This window comes from Bactrocera dorsalis, chromosome 2 (genome assembly GCF_023373825.1).
Source record: "Bactrocera dorsalis isolate Fly_Bdor chromosome 2, ASM2337382v1, whole genome shotgun sequence".
NCBI classification, from domain to species: domain Eukaryota; kingdom Metazoa; phylum Arthropoda; class Insecta; order Diptera; family Tephritidae; genus Bactrocera; species Bactrocera dorsalis.
This window is the reverse complement of record NC_064304.1, coordinates 33,913,633-33,931,221: the sequence shown is the minus strand read 5'-3', so window position 1 is coordinate 33,931,221 and position 17,589 is coordinate 33,913,633. Positions and strand designations below refer to the sequence as shown.

The 17,589-nt window shown below is 37.3% G+C and overlaps 2 protein-coding genes across 3 annotated transcripts; one reads left to right on the top strand and one right to left on the bottom strand.

Moving 5' to 3' along the window:
- Positions 1 to 3,811: 3,811 nt before the first annotated feature.
- Positions 3,812 to 13,421, top strand: LOC105231931 (uncharacterized). 2 transcript variants are annotated; one of them, XM_049450429.1, is made up of 7 exons: positions 3,812 to 4,026; positions 7,033 to 7,323; positions 7,413 to 8,159; positions 9,542 to 9,671; positions 12,524 to 12,709; positions 13,085 to 13,223; positions 13,291 to 13,421. In XM_049450429.1, the coding sequence occupies exons 1-7, from the start codon at positions 4,022 to 4,024 to the stop codon at positions 13,419 to 13,421; spliced, it is 1,629 nt and encodes a 542-aa protein (XP_049306386.1). In that variant the 5' UTR covers positions 3,812 to 4,021. The 2 variants fall into 2 exon arrangements, with proteins under 2 accessions (XP_049306386.1, XP_049306387.1); XM_049450430.1 differs by having other exon boundaries at positions 6,943 to 7,323.
- LOC105231794 (uncharacterized) lies at positions 13,240 to 17,517 on the bottom strand. Its single transcript, XM_049450436.1, has 3 exons — positions 16,053 to 17,517; positions 14,073 to 14,218; positions 13,240 to 13,972 (listed from the first exon to the last, which is right to left on the bottom strand). The coding sequence occupies exons 1-3, from the start codon at positions 16,345 to 16,347 to the stop codon at positions 13,745 to 13,747; spliced, it is 669 nt and encodes a 222-aa protein (XP_049306393.1). The 5' UTR covers positions 16,348 to 17,517; the 3' UTR covers positions 13,240 to 13,744.
- Between the last annotated feature and the right edge of the window lie 72 nt (positions 17,518 to 17,589).

The following is a 17,589-nucleotide window of genomic DNA, read 5'->3' as shown; positions in this document are numbered from 1 at the left end:
TTCTCTTCTTTATTGGCGTAGACACCGCTTACGCGGATTACAACAGCACGCCAGTCGTTCTTCCTTCTTTATTCTCAATGTCAATGGCCAATGATATCGATGTCATCGGCGTACGCCTTTTCTATTCAGCTCTGAAGCTCGAATTATTTTCTCCAGCAATAGATGGAAGAACTCGCGCAATAGGGAGTCGCCTTGTCTGAAACCTCATTTGGTATCGAACGCCTCGGAGAGATTCTTCCCGAACCTGACGGAGCTCTTGGTATTGCTCAACGCCAACTTACACAGCCGTATTAGCTTTGCGGTGATACCAAATTCAGACATAGCGGCGTAAAGGAAGCTCCTTTTCATACCGTCAAAAGCAGCTTTGAAATCGACGAATATGTGGTGTGGTATCCTCTTTCCAAAAGATTTGGCGCATGGAGGTCAGTTGTTGATTATAGAAACCTGAATCCGCACTGTTACCGCTGGGATTTAATCTTTCAGTACGCTTGATAGAACCTTATACGCGATGTTGAGTAGGCTAATACCACAATAGTTAGCGCAGATTGTGGGGTCACCCTTATATCAATTGGGCAGAGTACACTTAAATTTCGATTTTCGGGCATGCTTTCTTGTTTTTCAGACGGGTAATTGCTATTCGAAATACGTTTGCAGTGATAGTTATCAAAAGTGATAGTTCTCATCCGAGGATCTTTTCATTGGGAGTGTGGTGGGTCCCAAACCCAGCACACAATCCTGAAGAGGCTTTTTCACTTTAGCTCGCCTTCAAATGGATGTTTTTTGGCGACCCAGAGGATACTGGGTCTAATACCGAAAGTCATGAGCTGCTTGGGGTATATGTAAAAGAATCGCTTTTGGCCACTCCCAAGCAACTTGCGTTCATAAAACTTTCCACACTTGTGTGAACTTTGAAAGATGGCTCCATCCCACATCATCGCAATCGCAATAGAAACTGGGATTCTCATATTCGCCATCTGAAAGATTGAATAGTTTTGGTCCAACTTTGACAATATTTAGTCATAAAGTTTCTTCCGGATACATTGATTGGATCTTGATTTATGAACAGAAAAATTTAAAAAAATTTTGTGGAATTTAAAATTGTGTTACGTAGGAAGCAGGCGTGGTTGCAGTCCGATTTTGCCCATTTTCACACTAAAATGTAGGAATGTCAGGATAATATTACCTATTGAATTTGGTTGAAATCGATGGAGTAGGAGCCAAGATATAGGTTTTCACTTAAATGTGGGCGGTGTCACGACCAACGTCTATATTTGACACCGGCTCTTATAAAGTCTTTTTGTACCATCTTCAGTGTAAAATTTATGTCTCTGCCGCATTTAGTTATAGATTTATTGTACTGTTAGTAGATTTTAATAAAACCATTTTATGAGAAGTGGACGGGGTTATAATCCGATTTCACCCAATTTTATAGTGTCGATAGGGGTTCTTAAGGTATGAATCCTGAGCGAATTTGGTTATTGTAGCTTTAGTGGCTTAGGAAATATGTACATTATGATTTATGTTCATTATGATTTACATGGAGCTGGAAAAATTGCGAATGCCTAATGGACTATGGTTTCGAGCTTGAGCTTTTTAAGGCAAAGTGTTTTAGGGATTATAAAAAATTACTCGTCAAAAAATCGATCCGCTCTATTCTTTATAAAACCGTTTAGAGAGCAAGGTTACTTCGGTTTTTTCAAAATGTTTAGTCCACAGGTGCTGCAGTTTCAGATCCCCTGCGCCAAATTACAGCTTTATAAAGGCGGGCTCATCTTTTTTCCGAGAGGTCACTGGAAATGGCGTCGCATTGACCGACTTTAAAAAATTTTTCCAAAAATTTCAGAATTTTTTTGTTAATGTGTATATAGGTAACAATAAAAAATCGAATAAAATATTTAATTTTTTATAGGAGACAAAATTTTGTGAAAAATGCTGTTTTTTACCCAAGGGTACCCATGTAACTCCTTAAATATCGGTTTTCATAACCTCTTTGCCTATGACTGATTTTTTGGTATAAAATCTGACAATTTGTAAGATATTTTAACAAAATTCAGAGGGCATCTTTTTCTGATAACAGTGAGTCGTGATGTTAAAACTAGATAACATAAGTTCAGTACTTCCTCCTTGTAGGCATGTTACTTTTTACATAATGGCGTAACATTATGAATATTTCCTGCCTTTATTGGTATTATAAACATAGCCTTTATATGCAATTTAGTACTGGAATTTCTTTATATTCAACATAGCTTTTTCTTCCGGTTTATATAATATACATTTTCTCACATTGTATTTATTATTGGTATATCTTTGAATAAACTTTAACATTTGAAGGCTAAAAGTTAGGCCAATTACTTTAATACGTCGTATGGTACATCAACACTTATATAAATGAAAAATATATATAATTCATGCAATGCTACTGACGCTATTTCTAGGAAATGCAACCACCTATAATTATACACGCCGAGACTTTGTTGCATTTTCCGTTCAAACGGAACGATATTCAATTGTTTTTTTTTTTTTTTGAAAAATCATATGCGCTCATAACACTATTATACCCTGAACAGGTAATATTAAGTTTGCCACCGAGTTTGTAATACCCAGAAGGAAACGTCGGCGCTCTGATGCTATTTAGTCATGTCCGTCTGTATATGTGCGAAATATATGTACTCTCAGTTTCTGAAATATCAATCTGAAATTTTGTACATGTCCTTTTCTCTCCAAGTAGCTGGTCAGAATCGCCGATATCGGAACACTTTAGCACAAAATGAGCTTTCCGAATCATGTCCTTGTACGGAAAACTTTTTTAGTTAACAAGTTAACTTCATAAAATTCAGCACAGATTATGTTCCTAGAGAATGTTAGAATCTCCAAACATATTTTTTTTCAGATCGGACTACTATAACGTATAGCTGCCATACAAACTGAACGTTCAGAATCATGTCCTTGTTTGGAAAACTTTTTAGTTGACGATATATCTTCACGAAATTTGGCACGAACTATTGCCTAAAGCAACGGTGTAAATTGCGAAAACATTGTTCAGATCGGAACAATATAGCCTATAGCTGCCATACAAACTAATCGATTAAAAACCAGTTCTTGTATGGAATCGTGTGTATTTAAGGATATCTCTACAAAATTTCACATAGATTATTATCCTAGGCAATTCTGCACGCTCGGTAAAAATTATTCAGATCGCATCAATATAGCCTATAGCTGCCATACAAATTGAACGATCGTAAACAAGGTCTCATGAGAAGCCCTTTGTATATACATATGTATGAAGGGCATTAGAGCTTCGGTGCAAACGAACTTAAAGTTTTTTTTTTGTTATTGTATTTTTTTGTTTTTGAAATTATATTTTTTCCGCGAATTCGCAAAATCACTGCCACTTAGCGAATGCAATGGATGCTCAGCGTCGAAAGCATAATTAATGAATGAAATGCAATTTTTGTGGTTACAATTTTCGAAAGCACATACAATTGCTTGTAAATCAAAATCTCCCAGAGGCATACTTTTATGAGATATGTATGCTGAGAATTTGGCGCGAACACTTGCCTGCCAACATAAATTCACTTACACCTAGTTGTGTCTGTTTATGCACGTGCGTAAATATTTATGACCGCACCTATGCGCAGACATACAAACAAACATATGCACATAAATATTTATAAAAGCGATCGTCTGTCATAGCTGCTCATGACATGCAGGTGAAAGTGCGAGTGACAGCTGTAGTTATTTGGTCGTGTTTATTTGCGAATTCAACGAGTTGAGCGTCATAAAATTAAAATGTCTGAGATTTTCAGAAAAATATTTGCACTAAATGAAATTTATTTATATAAAAAAATAATTATTGCTTTTATTTACGCTTGTAAACTAGTATAAGTGTATTCCACATTATGTTTAATTATATTTAGATGATAACATATAAAATAAACACCATTTTCTTATGCATTTCAGAGCTCTTATATGCACCGGACGCTGAGTGTTTTCCAATTTTATGCGCGCTTTATGAGTTAAAATGCTGTAAGTTTATAAAAACCAATAATTTTGTAATAAACATGAGAAGATGTTAACTTAGGTTGCACCGACGCTATAAAAACCTTCACAAATAATAAAGTTTTCTATGAAGAACTTGATTTTGATAATTCGGTTTTTGGTCCGTACTTAATTACAGGGTGGTCCATCTAGTTAGTTGTATTCAATAATGTAAAAAGAATTAACTAAGCAAATTTATATAAAACATTGCAGTATATTCTTACAGTCCGGCATTCGAAGTGTAACCAGTTAAAAAAAAACAAAAAAAATTAGGTTTGGAAAATTATTTTTATTTATTTTAAAATACAAAATGTGTGAAAATAATATAAATTCAGGACCAATTCACTTTTGCTCGATATGACCACATTTTGTCTTAACTATGGCCTTGAGGCGGCCAAAAAACGAATCGCAAGCTGTCTGAATGTGACTTGCCGGTATTTTGGCCTACTCACGGACAATGGCTTTCTTCAGCATCTCGAGACTGGTGTATTTTTTACTTCGGACCTTGCTCTCCAAAACGGCCAAGAGAAAATAATCCATTGGATTCGTATCTGGTGAATTCGAGAGCCATTGTGAGGTAGTAATGAAGTTCGGAACGTTGTTTTTCAGCCATTCTTGGTTGCCTCGCGCTTTGTGAGACGGTGCTGAGTCTTGTTGAAACGTCCATAGTTTGCGACCGAAATGTTTGTTTGCTTCAAAGCAGCCTCCAGAATACTTTCCCGATAATATGTCGCATTTACTTTGACGCCAGGCTCGATAAAAATAATTGGAGAGTGCCCATCTGCGGTGACAGCGGCTCAAACCATTATTTGTGGCGGGTGCCTCCTGGTGGCCAACCGATAACTAAGATTCTCGTATGAACGGTCGGTCAAGTAAACCCTATCGTTTTAAGAGTTTACGAATTGCTCAATTGGAATGTTTTCAATTTGACCGCTTTCGGCCAAGCGAAGCAACTGCTTCGCTCTCTCAAGTCTTACTTGTTGCTGCTTCGGTGTGAGGTCATGGGCCTTTTGGAACTTGTAAGGCTTGACCTTGAGCTCATTTTTCAATATGCGTCGGATGCTGCGGTCGGATATTTTCAGCAGTTCTTTAGCTATTTGATTGGTTCTTCGTCATCGATTTCGCTCAAGTCTCTTCTTCACTTTCCGAACCATTTCACTTGACGTTGCAGTCTCTTGATGACCACCTCCATGTCGTTTTGCGATACTACCAGTATCATTGTAACGAGCGATGGTGCGATAAACAAAAACTTTATTCACATTAAGGTGTTTGAGCTCATGAATAATTGATGGCTGTTATTTTCCAGCTAAATATAAAGCAATCACACTATTACGTTTGAATTCCATCGCTGATCACTTTTTTTTGCGTTCACTTTTGGCAAAACGCTTTTGTACACTTGTGAACAATACTCCGAACTGTCATACAGCAAATTTATAAACAGTTGATTTCAGTGCGACAGCTGCGCGAACGGGCTGAAGTTGGTTACACGAGTGGCGGACCTTGTAGAATAGTCAAATGAGACTGCATTTCCATTATTTATGGAACTTGACTATATTCGTAATTTTATATGACATTTCCTGAATGGATCGTAAATAAATTTGCTACATAACATTCGAACTTTATGAGATCCTTTATTTCTCAATGGTGGTAACTTTGCCATGTTTTCTGACTCATTCTGAACGTTTTTCGATCAATGTAGGGTGCGAATTGATCATTTGTTGTCTGCACCGATTACTATTAATAGTTTCATCAGGTTTTACAAGCTCAGGATATACCACATCCTTCTGATACCACCAAACATAGAGCCTTCTTACCGAATCGATCTCTTATGCAGTCGAAGTTGATGATTCTCCCCGAGTAACCCATGATTTTCTCCATTTAGGATACTTGAAATAAATCCATTTTTCATAGTCACTGTCAATTCGATGCAAAACTTATATTCTTTCATGTCTTCGAAGCAAAATTTCACTGTGTTTTTTTCGTTTTTCCATTCATCTTATATTAAATTTATGTGGCGCCCATTTGCCACACTTTTGGATCTTTCCCATAGCTTTCAAAGGGACTAAAATTGTTCGTAATACAACATTTAACATGGCTGCCATTTGCTTTTGACTTAGGGTATCGTCCCAGGGAGATATGTCACATTTTCTATTATATCTTGCTACTTCCCCCAAACACTCAGCTAAACCTTCTCAACCATAAATCCTGGATGGGCTGCGGTTTGCGACGGCTCACCTTAATTCCATCACGATCGTTTTCACTTGACGTTGTCGTTAGTGACCACTTTTCAAAACCAGTAACCATCGGCTTCAGAAACGCATCGATTTTGTTGCGATTGAGCAGCTATTCTCAGATGGTTTTCTTCTTTATCTCGAACGTCGAGCTCCTTTTTGCATTTTAAATATTTAAATAGGACGAAGACTGTACCCGACGCAGTACCCGAAGAGGGAAGCATGGTGATTCTTTGACGTCAAAATTACCCTGATTTGCTGTTAAAGTATCAGGACCACCAAAAATATTCACATTTTCAGCCGCTTGGCTTCACCTTTAGTGAAGAAAACTATAAAATGTGACGTATTTTCTTTGTGCTGGCGTCCATGTTTGACGCGTGCTGCAACAATTAAGAGCCAAGCAAGCACAAAACTGTCTAAGCAGCTTTTTAGTACGAAATCTTATCTTTTCAACGGCATATAGCTTTACTGGATCACACTTAAACCAGGAGATTTAGATTAACAAATCCATATATTACAAAAATTATGAATATCTTTTTACTAGATCTTTATAGCGTTGCATAATAAGACTAACTAAATGGACCACCCATTCATACATTTACATATATACGTTTGCAACTTATGTCATAGACTAACGCTCCACATTTCATGTGTCCCATCTGTATAATTCAAGTCATCACATCAGCTCATCTGTCGCAAAAACCCACTGAAGCACACAATCTAATCAACAACAAAATCGAACACTTATAAACATTCCACCCAGACGACAGATATTACTGAAGAATCATCAGGAATCGGTAAATGACACAATGGCCGACAGTCGTGAGCGTATACGTGGTCCACCACGTGATGGTCGCGAATTTCTCACCAGTCCCAGACAAGTATTGCGACGTTTAATGTTGCTCTCCGAGGGACGTCAATATAGAGAGGCGGCAGGTGTTGTGGGTCGACTGGGACCGTCCGTTTTGCGTTCAGTTATAGCAGAGTTGCCCATCGATTTGCTGCTGGAACATTTACCGCACAGCGCATATCTGCTGGAGTCATTTTTCACAAGGTAAAGCCTGACATTGATGAAGAATTAAATTTTGTGCATATTCTTTAAAGAAGGCTATGTTTTATTAATAAGCTATTCGCTGCTTACAGATTAATCACCGTCAACCCCTCACCAAAACCGGATGTACCCATAGAATCAGTTGTTTGGCAGCTGGTGCGCCTCTTTTCATATCCCCACGAGTCAGGTATGCGGCAACGTTGCGCGAAGCTTACACAGGCCATAGCTCAGTATGAGCCCAGTTTGCGTCAGACACTGCGCGAGCGGCGAAAATCCTTCGATAACGCTGTACAAGGTTTGGGTGTGCATGGTTTGACCACAGACGCCACCGGACAGTTAATATCACTACATCATGCGCTCAAGACCGAGTTGCAAAGACATTTGGATATATACAAAATGGGCATACATAAATTGGAAGAGCTGAGCATGGTGACTGCGCATCAAGATCCAGCACATTCCTCTCATCAACGCCTACTTGCCATCAACTATGGTGACATACAACAAAGACTGATCGAGAACAAAACCCTGCTCACCATGCTGGATAAGCCGGCCTTAAAGCAGCTAGCATGTCTTGTAGAGAATCTTAGTCAACGTGTGGAGAATGACAAAGAGGTGTTGAAGTGTGTGGGCCAAGTGAAACGTTTAGATGGTAAGGCTTGTATAGAGAAACGTCCGGCGGCTGGTTTATTAATGAACTTCGCGCAAGGTTGCGAAGCTGTGCTACAGCTTATGGGTCCCGAAAGTCTACCGACAAGCCCGACTGCCATTTGTAGCGGTAGCAACAGTAGTAACTGCAGTGATGGCTACCATTCGGATGATTCAACCAGCGAAGAAACGAGGTAAGGCAAGAAACATGCCACAAATGTGGTAAAAGTTATTTATTTGCTATTTACTTTTTTGTTTTTGTTTTGGCCTATTTGGGTCATTATGTGTGGGTGGCCTGTCGAAAAGTTCCAAAGTAATTGACAATGATTTTGCGTACTCCGTGTGCAAATCATTAATGACGCAAATTAATCTAATGTTGACCTTACAAGGCACGAAAGCTTCGAGACGAATACTTGACCTTATTTAGACACGCGGTTTCAAGAAGAAATAAAACTCATATATTTTCATGTTGAGGCCAAGAATTTAGCTTAATATTTAGGTTTTGAAAACGATTTCCAGCAAGTGGCCGCCGCTGCTGGTTCTATTAAATCCCAACCGAGTGGCCCAGTTTTCGATAACTTTCTGCAGCAAATGCGGTCGTACGTATCGGCACAGATAAGCAACTTCACGTAACTCCACAAAAAAATGTCTGGTGCTGTTAAAGCCTTCGATTTTGGAGGCCACGCCACAAACCCATGACGCGAAATAATGCATACACCAAAAGTATCCTTCAATAAATTGATTGTTGCTTTGGTTGTATGGCATATAACGCTATCTTGTTGGAACCGAGGGTCGTCCGCACCAACATCCTCCAATTCAGGCACGAAAAAGATGATTAATTAAATCATAGTTCTATAGCACTCCCGATTATGAATAACATTATGGCCGGCTACAGTTTTGAAGAAATATGGACCAATGATTCACGGTGTAACGGCGTCTCTACAATGGCTTGTGGTTTATCAGCACTCTAAATGACAATTTTGAACATTAACGAGTTGTGGGTGGGAAGGCGCAGCTGGGGGAGAGGGGCAGTGCGCTTCTTTACGAATGTTTCAAAGCTTGGAGGGCAGGTTGGTAGACTCCAGCTTCAGGCTTCCTGACAATTGTAGTGTTTTTCAAGCCGAGGTTGCAGCCAATAAGGTAGCAGTAGATTTACTGCCCCGCAGTGCAGCCTTCTTCAGAAAAGTAACCATCAGATAGCAGAGCGGCGATACTAACTTATTAACAGTGCATTCAGGGTTGGTCAAAGAGCACCTAACATCGCTATCAATAGCATCGAGTGTCTTTATAATAGAACTGATATGGGTGTCAGGCCACAGCGGAATAATAGAAAATTGTAAAGCTGATGAGCTAGCAAGGAAAGGACCCTAGAACCGTTATTGGTAGAATAGGAGCGGGTTGGTGCTTCCGTATCTGCTTGTGTTCTATTACCAGATAGATGGGTTTCATGAAACTCAACAATGAAGAGATTTTGAAATGGTGGCAAATTGAAATCTTATGTTAGTTTTGGAACACCCTATGTATCTAGGTATTCTGGAATTCATCTAGAAATTTCTAATTGAAATTTATTTTACAGTGAAATGGTTACTCAATATCGCACGCTATATTTGGAGAACCGAGCAGACACTTTGGAGGCTTTGGATGGATTGCCGCAGCTGAAACATGTGCAAAATTTGAAAGCGAAAATACTCTTCTCGATAATTGTGGTAAGTTTAATATATATAGTACATGCATAATATATACATTTAACCGTTCCTATATGGAGTTATAAGATTTATGTATCTATTTGAATTCAATAGGCGTGAGCCTGTTGCCTCACTAAAGTGTTGAAATTGCCTGATGATATCTCAACAACAAACAAGGTTTCCAAAGTAAACAGGACTTTTAGAATTTAGCGCCCCCTAGTGGCGCCATCTATATGTCGACTGCTTGTGCGTTAGAATCTGCTATCTTTATCGATTGTCCAATGTGAATTTCATGACATTTCATTATTGCGTTTTAAGTGTCAGTATGTGTTTATGTTATCGGTGCGAAAACAAGGAACAGAAGAAAGAACTTCAAATAAAGAGCCAACATTAAATTTTGTTTTAAAATTTGTAAAACTTTTACCGAAACGTTTCAATTGATGAAGCAATTGAGTGGTTTCAACGTTTTCAAAGTGATCGTGAGGAAATTCCATAGAAACTGTGAGTGAATTCATCAAAAATCGGCCGAAATCATCATTTAAATTCATGGAAGTGGAATAGAACATTTTCAAAACATCGATTTATCCCGTTTTGACCTAACATTTGGACTTTCGGAAGATGTGTGCAAGGTTTGTTACGCACAAATTGACTGACGACCAAAAAATCGCTCAGAATCCAACATTCGGAGGACGATTATTTGACCAAAAATAACTTTTAAACCATTAACCACTCCCTGTATTCACCTGATATGGCACTGTGTGACTCCTTCCTTTTCGGAAAAATGCATTTGGCCATGAAAGGAAAGCGTTATGCAGACGTAGAGATCATTCAAAAGGCTTGCACCGGCATACTGGCGCCCATACCGGCCAACGAGCTAAAAAACTCGTTGGACAGCCTTTGGAACCCGCAAAAAGCTGTATTGAAGCAGAAGGAAACTATTTTGAATAAAATAAATTGATTTTGCCGAAAAAAACATTTGTTCTGTTTTTTTTTTAAGTCCTGTTTACTTTGGAATGCACCTTATATATCTATAATAATTTTATCTTGCCAGTTTATCATATGATCAAATTTGACTGGGACTGGTCCATTCAAACTACACGTGTAAACTGTTTGTTTGTTTACGACGCGAAAAGCTTGTCTGGCGCTTTTTACTGTGAAAAAAATGGAACAACGAGTTCGCTTAAAATTTTGTATTGCAATGGGTTCACAATTACAGAATCATTGGAAATGTTGCACAAATGTTTCAGGGAGTATACTTTATCACGAACACAAGTATTTCAGTGGCACAAAGTATTCAGTAATGGTCGTGAAGTCATCGAAAACTTCCTTTAAGCGAGTCGTTCATCCACCTCAGATAATGAAGATAACATCGAAAAAGCTAAAGAAACAATCCTTGGAAATCATTCCGATTTTAACAGAGAGATAGCAAAGGATCTCAACACCTCTCTTGGATCGACTCACACATTTTGGAGAATATATACTCGCACTAAAAGAACTGAATCTTTCGCATCTTTTGCAAAAACGGCGAGTGGAGGTTGAAAAAATAAAGCTTAATAATATAGCTGAGAACCAGATTAATCATCAAACGTCCATTACTGATGACGTGACGTGAGTGTTCGAGCATGCGAATGTTCGAGCAAGCAAATAACTGCACCAATATTGCGACACTGTGGCTTTTCTGCAGATACTCAGCTGATGCTTATACTGCCTTCCTATACTGCGTAGTGATTAAGACTTGTCTTTGAAATTTCTCTAAAAATGAGATGAAGTGCAGAAAAACAAAATTAATACTTAATGGCTTTCACTGAAGGCCATCCAAGCCAAGGCTATATATTTATTTGTATAACAAGTGCAAAAAAAAGGAATTTGCTTATAATGGCTTCATGATTTGAGAGCGATAATAAAGATTTGTATTAAAATACGTGAAAATGTAGTTTATTGTTTGTCAGTCCGGGTCAAATTTGATCAAGTGTGATATTTCATTTATACCAGTTGCCTGTTCGATTCGCGCATTATTTACACATACAAGCATATAATCAATCAAATAGACACGCAAATATAATTTTTCTGCCATGAAAGCGAATAAATCAGGTACTTTACAAACCAAAAACACCAACAAGTTATCAGCCGATTAAAGAAAGCTTGTTTGCGATTAACACTTTTGCTTTCATCAATCGCTCCATTTCTTCAAATGCTTATTATTACCCAAAATTATATGAAATAACGTGCTATAATTATATTGAAATATTCAAGTGCTGACCCATTGACCGTAGCAGGTTGCGAAACCTAGTCGCTTAATTATAGTGAATTATAACAGCTGAAAATACCTGTGGATGGCTGACTCTAGTAGAAAGTGATTTTGAACGCCTACAGGCATGCTCCTATTAACAAGCGCGGCTGCACGCCTTTGAAAAAAAAAAGAAATTATGTGTGAAATTTGCAACAGCCGATTTTAGCCTAAAGAAAGTGATAGAAATTCGATGATGATTGGCAATTTTGTCTACCAGCTATTTTGCATCATTATTATTATTATTTTTTTGTTTTTGGTGATCTGGTGCGGCGGCACTTGAGAAGCGTTATGGTTAAGCACAAATGGACACATTAACTGAAAGTATGCCTAAAGAATCGAAGAAAATTGCTTTCAATAAATATGATAATGATGATGTTCAGGTGTTTTGGTTAACAGTCTCAGCTAATCATCATTTCATCAACTCAATAAAGTATTATTGAGTAATTTGTTTCGACTGCTTCAACGCTTAAGAACAACTTAAGCGCTCGTGAATGCTCAAACTACAATCACAACACAATAATAACCATAATTAAGCTAAAGTATATTTTCTACACATAATTGAGAAGTTTTCTATGCCTTTCAGTTGTCATTTCGTCTGTGCCATGCTATGCGCGAAAGGAAAGTGATCGAAGTGCGTCGGATATTGAATTGCGCCTTGGACTCGTCGAGTGAGAGTACGCTGGCTTTGGATCGTTCGGTGCGCACACATTTGCAGGAGACCGTTGAATCATTTCCGGTGGGAGAAATCGAACGTTCCGTCTTCAATCAGGTATATTTGAATGCATAAAATTTTTAATTAATTAATAATTTAATAAACTTAATCGAAAATTTTTCAATAAAGTTAATCATCAAATATTTGGGAATAAAAAAAATTTAATCTTAAAAATCGTCAAATATTTTCATCAAAAAATAATCTTAAAAATCAGATTAAAATTTTCATTGGAAAATGAAAAAATATTAATTTCAAGATTTTAATTAAAAACAAAAAATAAATTGATTTGAAAGTTAGATTTTTTTGCATATTTGCATTGAAATTTTTTTTTATGAATTTTTTTAATCCAAAATTTCTTTATCAAGCAAATTTTTTTTTTATAAAAAAATTTCCAATCTTAATTATTACCACATTTATATTTTTATTCCACAGGTTCTTTCCACTCTCCACGAATATCCCTGCTTGGAGTCTTGTCCACCACTAACGCACTTCGTCAGCGCCTGCGTACGCTTGGCTTGGCGCATGATAAATCAGAAGTCACCTTATTACCTTGATACTGATTTCAATCTTGGTAAAAGAAAAAATGATTATTTTTTTATAAAAAAATTTATTCCATATAATTTTTGTATTTGAAACAGGTTTCTTGCGCCCGGAAAAACACGAGCGGCATTCGCAATCTGATCGGCGCTCTGACTTGATCAAAGCATTTCTCTGGCCAGCGCTGATGCAGAACAATCACTGTGTCTTTAAAGCGATAGTAGCCACTTAGTAAAAGCTTGCGACTTCCAAAAACGTGCAATTAAAGTGTATTAACTGCAGCTTGCCTAAAATAGTGCCCCGCAGCTGGGTTGACGCATAATTTACTTAGCCATTTTTTTCTGGTGCAACAGTTCTCAGCTAAAATTCGAATATTTATAAAAGTTTTCTAATTATCTTTCAATATGTACATATGTACATATCCATATATATATATAGGATACTTAACTCCCTTTCTATTAATTTATAATTTAAGCAATAAATATTAAATACTTAAAAATAATTTAAATTAACTAAAGTACAATTAAATCATATATCTACATGCATACTTAATATCTAAGTAACTATTGGTTTTAATACTAAACATACGCTAATATTTTTATTTGTACATTGTAATGCATTAAGGCTATAAAAATCGATAATATCACTTGGTGACTTGAATATTCTCTCATTTGGCTTTTGCTGTCCGATGCTGTAAGAATCTTTGCCATTTAATTGTCTGATGAAGAGGTGGAAATATTGCTGCTGTGCATATACCGTTACGATATATTTTATTGACAGATCCTATAGGGCAATATATGAAGAAAGGAATGGATTTTTTTTATTAGTAAATTATTTGAAAGAGGTGTAGAACGTTAGAGTTAAGTTTGCTGCAAAAACCTACCGCTTGTTTGAACGGCCGCACTAAGCAGGCACCGTCTTCTCGAAAATTGAGAATCTGCTCAGCAGATGCGCGATCTACTAGACGATAATAGTGTTCTGTTTCAATTTTACGCCGTTCAATTTCCAGATAATTAGCGTCGATATCATCTGAAAAGGAAGAGACGAAGAACAAAATAAGAATAACTTGATGGAAGCAAAACTCGCGAATTACAATAAAGCCACTTCAACAAATCTAAACAAAACTTTGACGGGCTCTGATGCTATAGAAGCCTACTAATAATGATGATATGATTTTGACAGCTCTTGGTGGCCATCTTTGTTTATGGATTTGATTCAAGTTTTTTGTCAGGGTACTCAGTAACGATTGCCATTTCATTATGTCACGTTTCACCTTGGGACAAAGCTTGAAAATTGTTCAAGATTATTGCGCAAATTTATGTAAACAAACAAAACTGTCGCTATTGGTGTGAGTCAAATGCTCGCGTGGTTCAGGCAACGCAATCGTATTTCTAAAAATTTACCATTTCTTGCTAATTGTGCTATAGCGGCATCATCGGTACACTTTTTTCGAAATGAGACTGAAAATTCCGGTACCATCAATAACGAGCTTTATAATACGATGTTGACTTAACTTTTTTTCTCGGAATTCGATGAAATCGACAACAACCGTTTCATGTTTGATGTCTAAACATGATTACATTACATGCAAAGTTTGCTAATTCGTTAATTTCAAGAAATGACTCAGTCAAATGGTCGTCATCAAAAGAGGGGCTTCTCTTCCGAGGCTGTTGTTTCATTTTCAGTGGGGGCATTTTTTACGTGACGGGTACCAAACCCAGCTGACGAGAGATGGTTCGCCTGCTCACTTTAGTTCGCCTTCAAACGGATGTTCTTTGGCTACTTAGGACATACTTGTTCTAAGACCGGAAGTCGTGTGCTACTTGAGCCATATGTAAAAGAATCGTTTCTGGCTACTCCCAAGCGATTGGCAATCAGAGAACTTTCCTCACTTCCACGAATTTCTAAACATGATTCCATCCTCCACTAGTACGTCAGTAAAGAAGAAGAGGAAGATCCAATCAAATGGTCACATAGATCATGCGACTTATGGCCTCTAGATTGTTTTTCTAGGGATAAATCTCAAGTTTTGGTCCTTTGCGATACCAGATGGAGTCCAAGGCGAGGCGAGAATTTTAACAGACTCTCCCGCCTTACAATCGATACCTCTCCAGTGTATCATACCTCTTACAGTGTATCATACCGTGTTTATAACGTTGTCATGCCAATGCGGGACAAGTGCATAAGAGACGCTCCACTATTTCCCTGGTGCCCTGCTCTAAACATTTCCCGTCTTCTCTCCAGCCTTCTCTCTCGGTCAGTCCCATTTTGCATGCGTGTGCCGCCACCAGACATGGACCAGTTAGTACAATATTTTTCCTACATTGCTCCTAAAGCCCTTAAAAATATTATTAAGCCGTGTTCCTAAAGTTTTACAACATTTCATACAATATATGTACATATCGCTCATTTGCTGCAAGACCGGCATAATTCAAAAAACGTGATTTTGAAGTTAATGCTGCAGAATTGTTCGTTATATCATACTTCATGTTGAGTGAAAAATTCATATGAATACCTCTTATATGGTCCGCTTGAGAAGAGGTGTAAGGTTGGAGTCACCGTGTAAGGTTGTAGTAAGTTGCAAACTTTAAACGTGTTTTCTGGCGAATCGATTTTTTTTGACTTATGCCGGTCTTGCAGAAAATGAGCGATATGTAGATGATAAAAGTGTATATAATATTTATTTACAGATAAATAAAATTATTTTTCCAATACAATACATCCTCATACTTTTGATATATAAAACCGGCTATGAGCAATAATAATGAACGTATATTGAGAGTAGAACACTCGCTCCTACAACTGCCCATCGATTTTAGATATCCGCTGAGCAAAAGAATATCTCACTTTCTAGCGTACTCACCAACTATGACGTAATCGTGGTGTTGAAATGGAGAGGTGGCTTTGGCTTGCCCCTCTTCAATATCCGCCAGCGTTAATTCACGCTCCTCTCCGTCATTATCGTTTGATTTGCGCGCTTCATGCTGAGTATGTTTATAAAACAAACAATGACCACAACAAAAACAACATGTAGAATGGGAACAACACATTAAACGCGCGCACAGATCACTATTATAGACGGAATCGGCAAATGCTGTCACAAATCGTGTGAACAAATTATGCAAAACAGTCCAATAGACACGTAAACACCAGCACATAGTGACAGCTAGACCACGATGGACACTCAATTTGATACTGGGTTCACTAGTCACTAATTATTTGCGAATGATTTCAAATACTCGAGATATTTTTGACGAAAACACCGCATGAATGATTGCCGGTGGCACATCGCACTCTTATTTCATTAATACAACAATATATTTTTAATTAATAACTCGAACATTGTCTGTCTTGAGAATATTTGCATATATAGTAATATCGCGAACGGAACGGCTACTCACTTGAAGCCGATCTTCGCGCCACACATCTTAAGCGAGAGCGTGTCGCAGACAAACTGCGCACCCAAAACAGACTATAAAGCGTTTGCTGTTTTAATTACATATGTACATAAATAAATTAAGTATAAAAAAAAACAACAAAAAATTAAAAACTGAAATTAATACCAGATATAAAATAATTATATTGTTTGTTTACGATATCTTTGTGAGAAAATTATTTACATACACTTATACATGTGTTTTTGCGTACAGATGCACACACATATGCACAAAAATATATGAACTTACACTCAGTGAAGATAAATGTAAGCGAGCTGAAAGAATATGCCAGCTAGATTAAATTCCAACAGCAGTGATCAGTGCTTTATGGGCACATCCATGCTTTATGGTATGTATGTATGTATGTAAAAATGTTTGTATGTATGCATCTCGGAACATGTGCACATGTAATTGTCCTTAAACTTGGATATGTGCAGATGCATGCCGCTGTCACAGAATTGTGGATGGTTGGCGGAGTTCTCACGTTACATTAATCCAATTCAATTTCTACATATGCACACATACTTATGTATATAAATGTTTCTACATATAGACGTACATATGTATGTATATAAATGTATTTGTAGGCACAAACTTATGCATATTGTGGTGTTATAATTTTACACTAATTTAACGCAGCCGTGCAACTACTGTAACAAAAATGGATATGTTTGTAAAAGGAAAACATGAACTCGATGCTGCATTGCCTTTCCAGCGTTCAACATTTTCTTACACTCAATGCCTTTATGTATGTAAATACATACACATATATGCGTTTTTGATACTTTGTTATTTAGAAAACACAAGTTTATAGCCCACAATTTTCCCCAAACGTTTTGAAAATAATCAAAATTTGTCGGAAACTTTCAATTGTGTAATCGCAGATACCTGCGTATAGATTTTCGTTTTCCTTTTAATTTTAAATTCTATTCCAAATAACGGTTTGTCTTACAGCAGCGCCAT

Coding starts and splice junctions, on each gene's coding strand:
- LOC105231794 (XM_049450436.1), bottom strand. CDS start 16,347: ATGTGCTGGTGTTTACGTGTCTATTGGACTGTTTTGCATAATTTGTTC. Junction 14,219..16,052: donor CCACGATTACGTCATAGTTG/GTGAGTACGCTA, acceptor CTTCCTTTTCAG/ATGATATCGACGCTAATTAT. Junction 13,973..14,072: donor TGCGGCCGTTCAAACAAGCG/GTAGGTTTTTGC, acceptor ATTGCCCTATAG/GATCTGTCAATAAAATATAT.
- LOC105231931 (XM_049450429.1), top strand. Junction 8,160..9,541: donor TCAACCAGCGAAGAAACGAG/GTAAGGCAAGAA, acceptor TTTATTTTACAG/TGAAATGGTTACTCAATATC. Junction 13,224..13,290: donor TGATACTGATTTCAATCTTG/GTAAAAGAAAAA, acceptor TATTTGAAACAG/GTTTCTTGCGCCCGGAAAAA.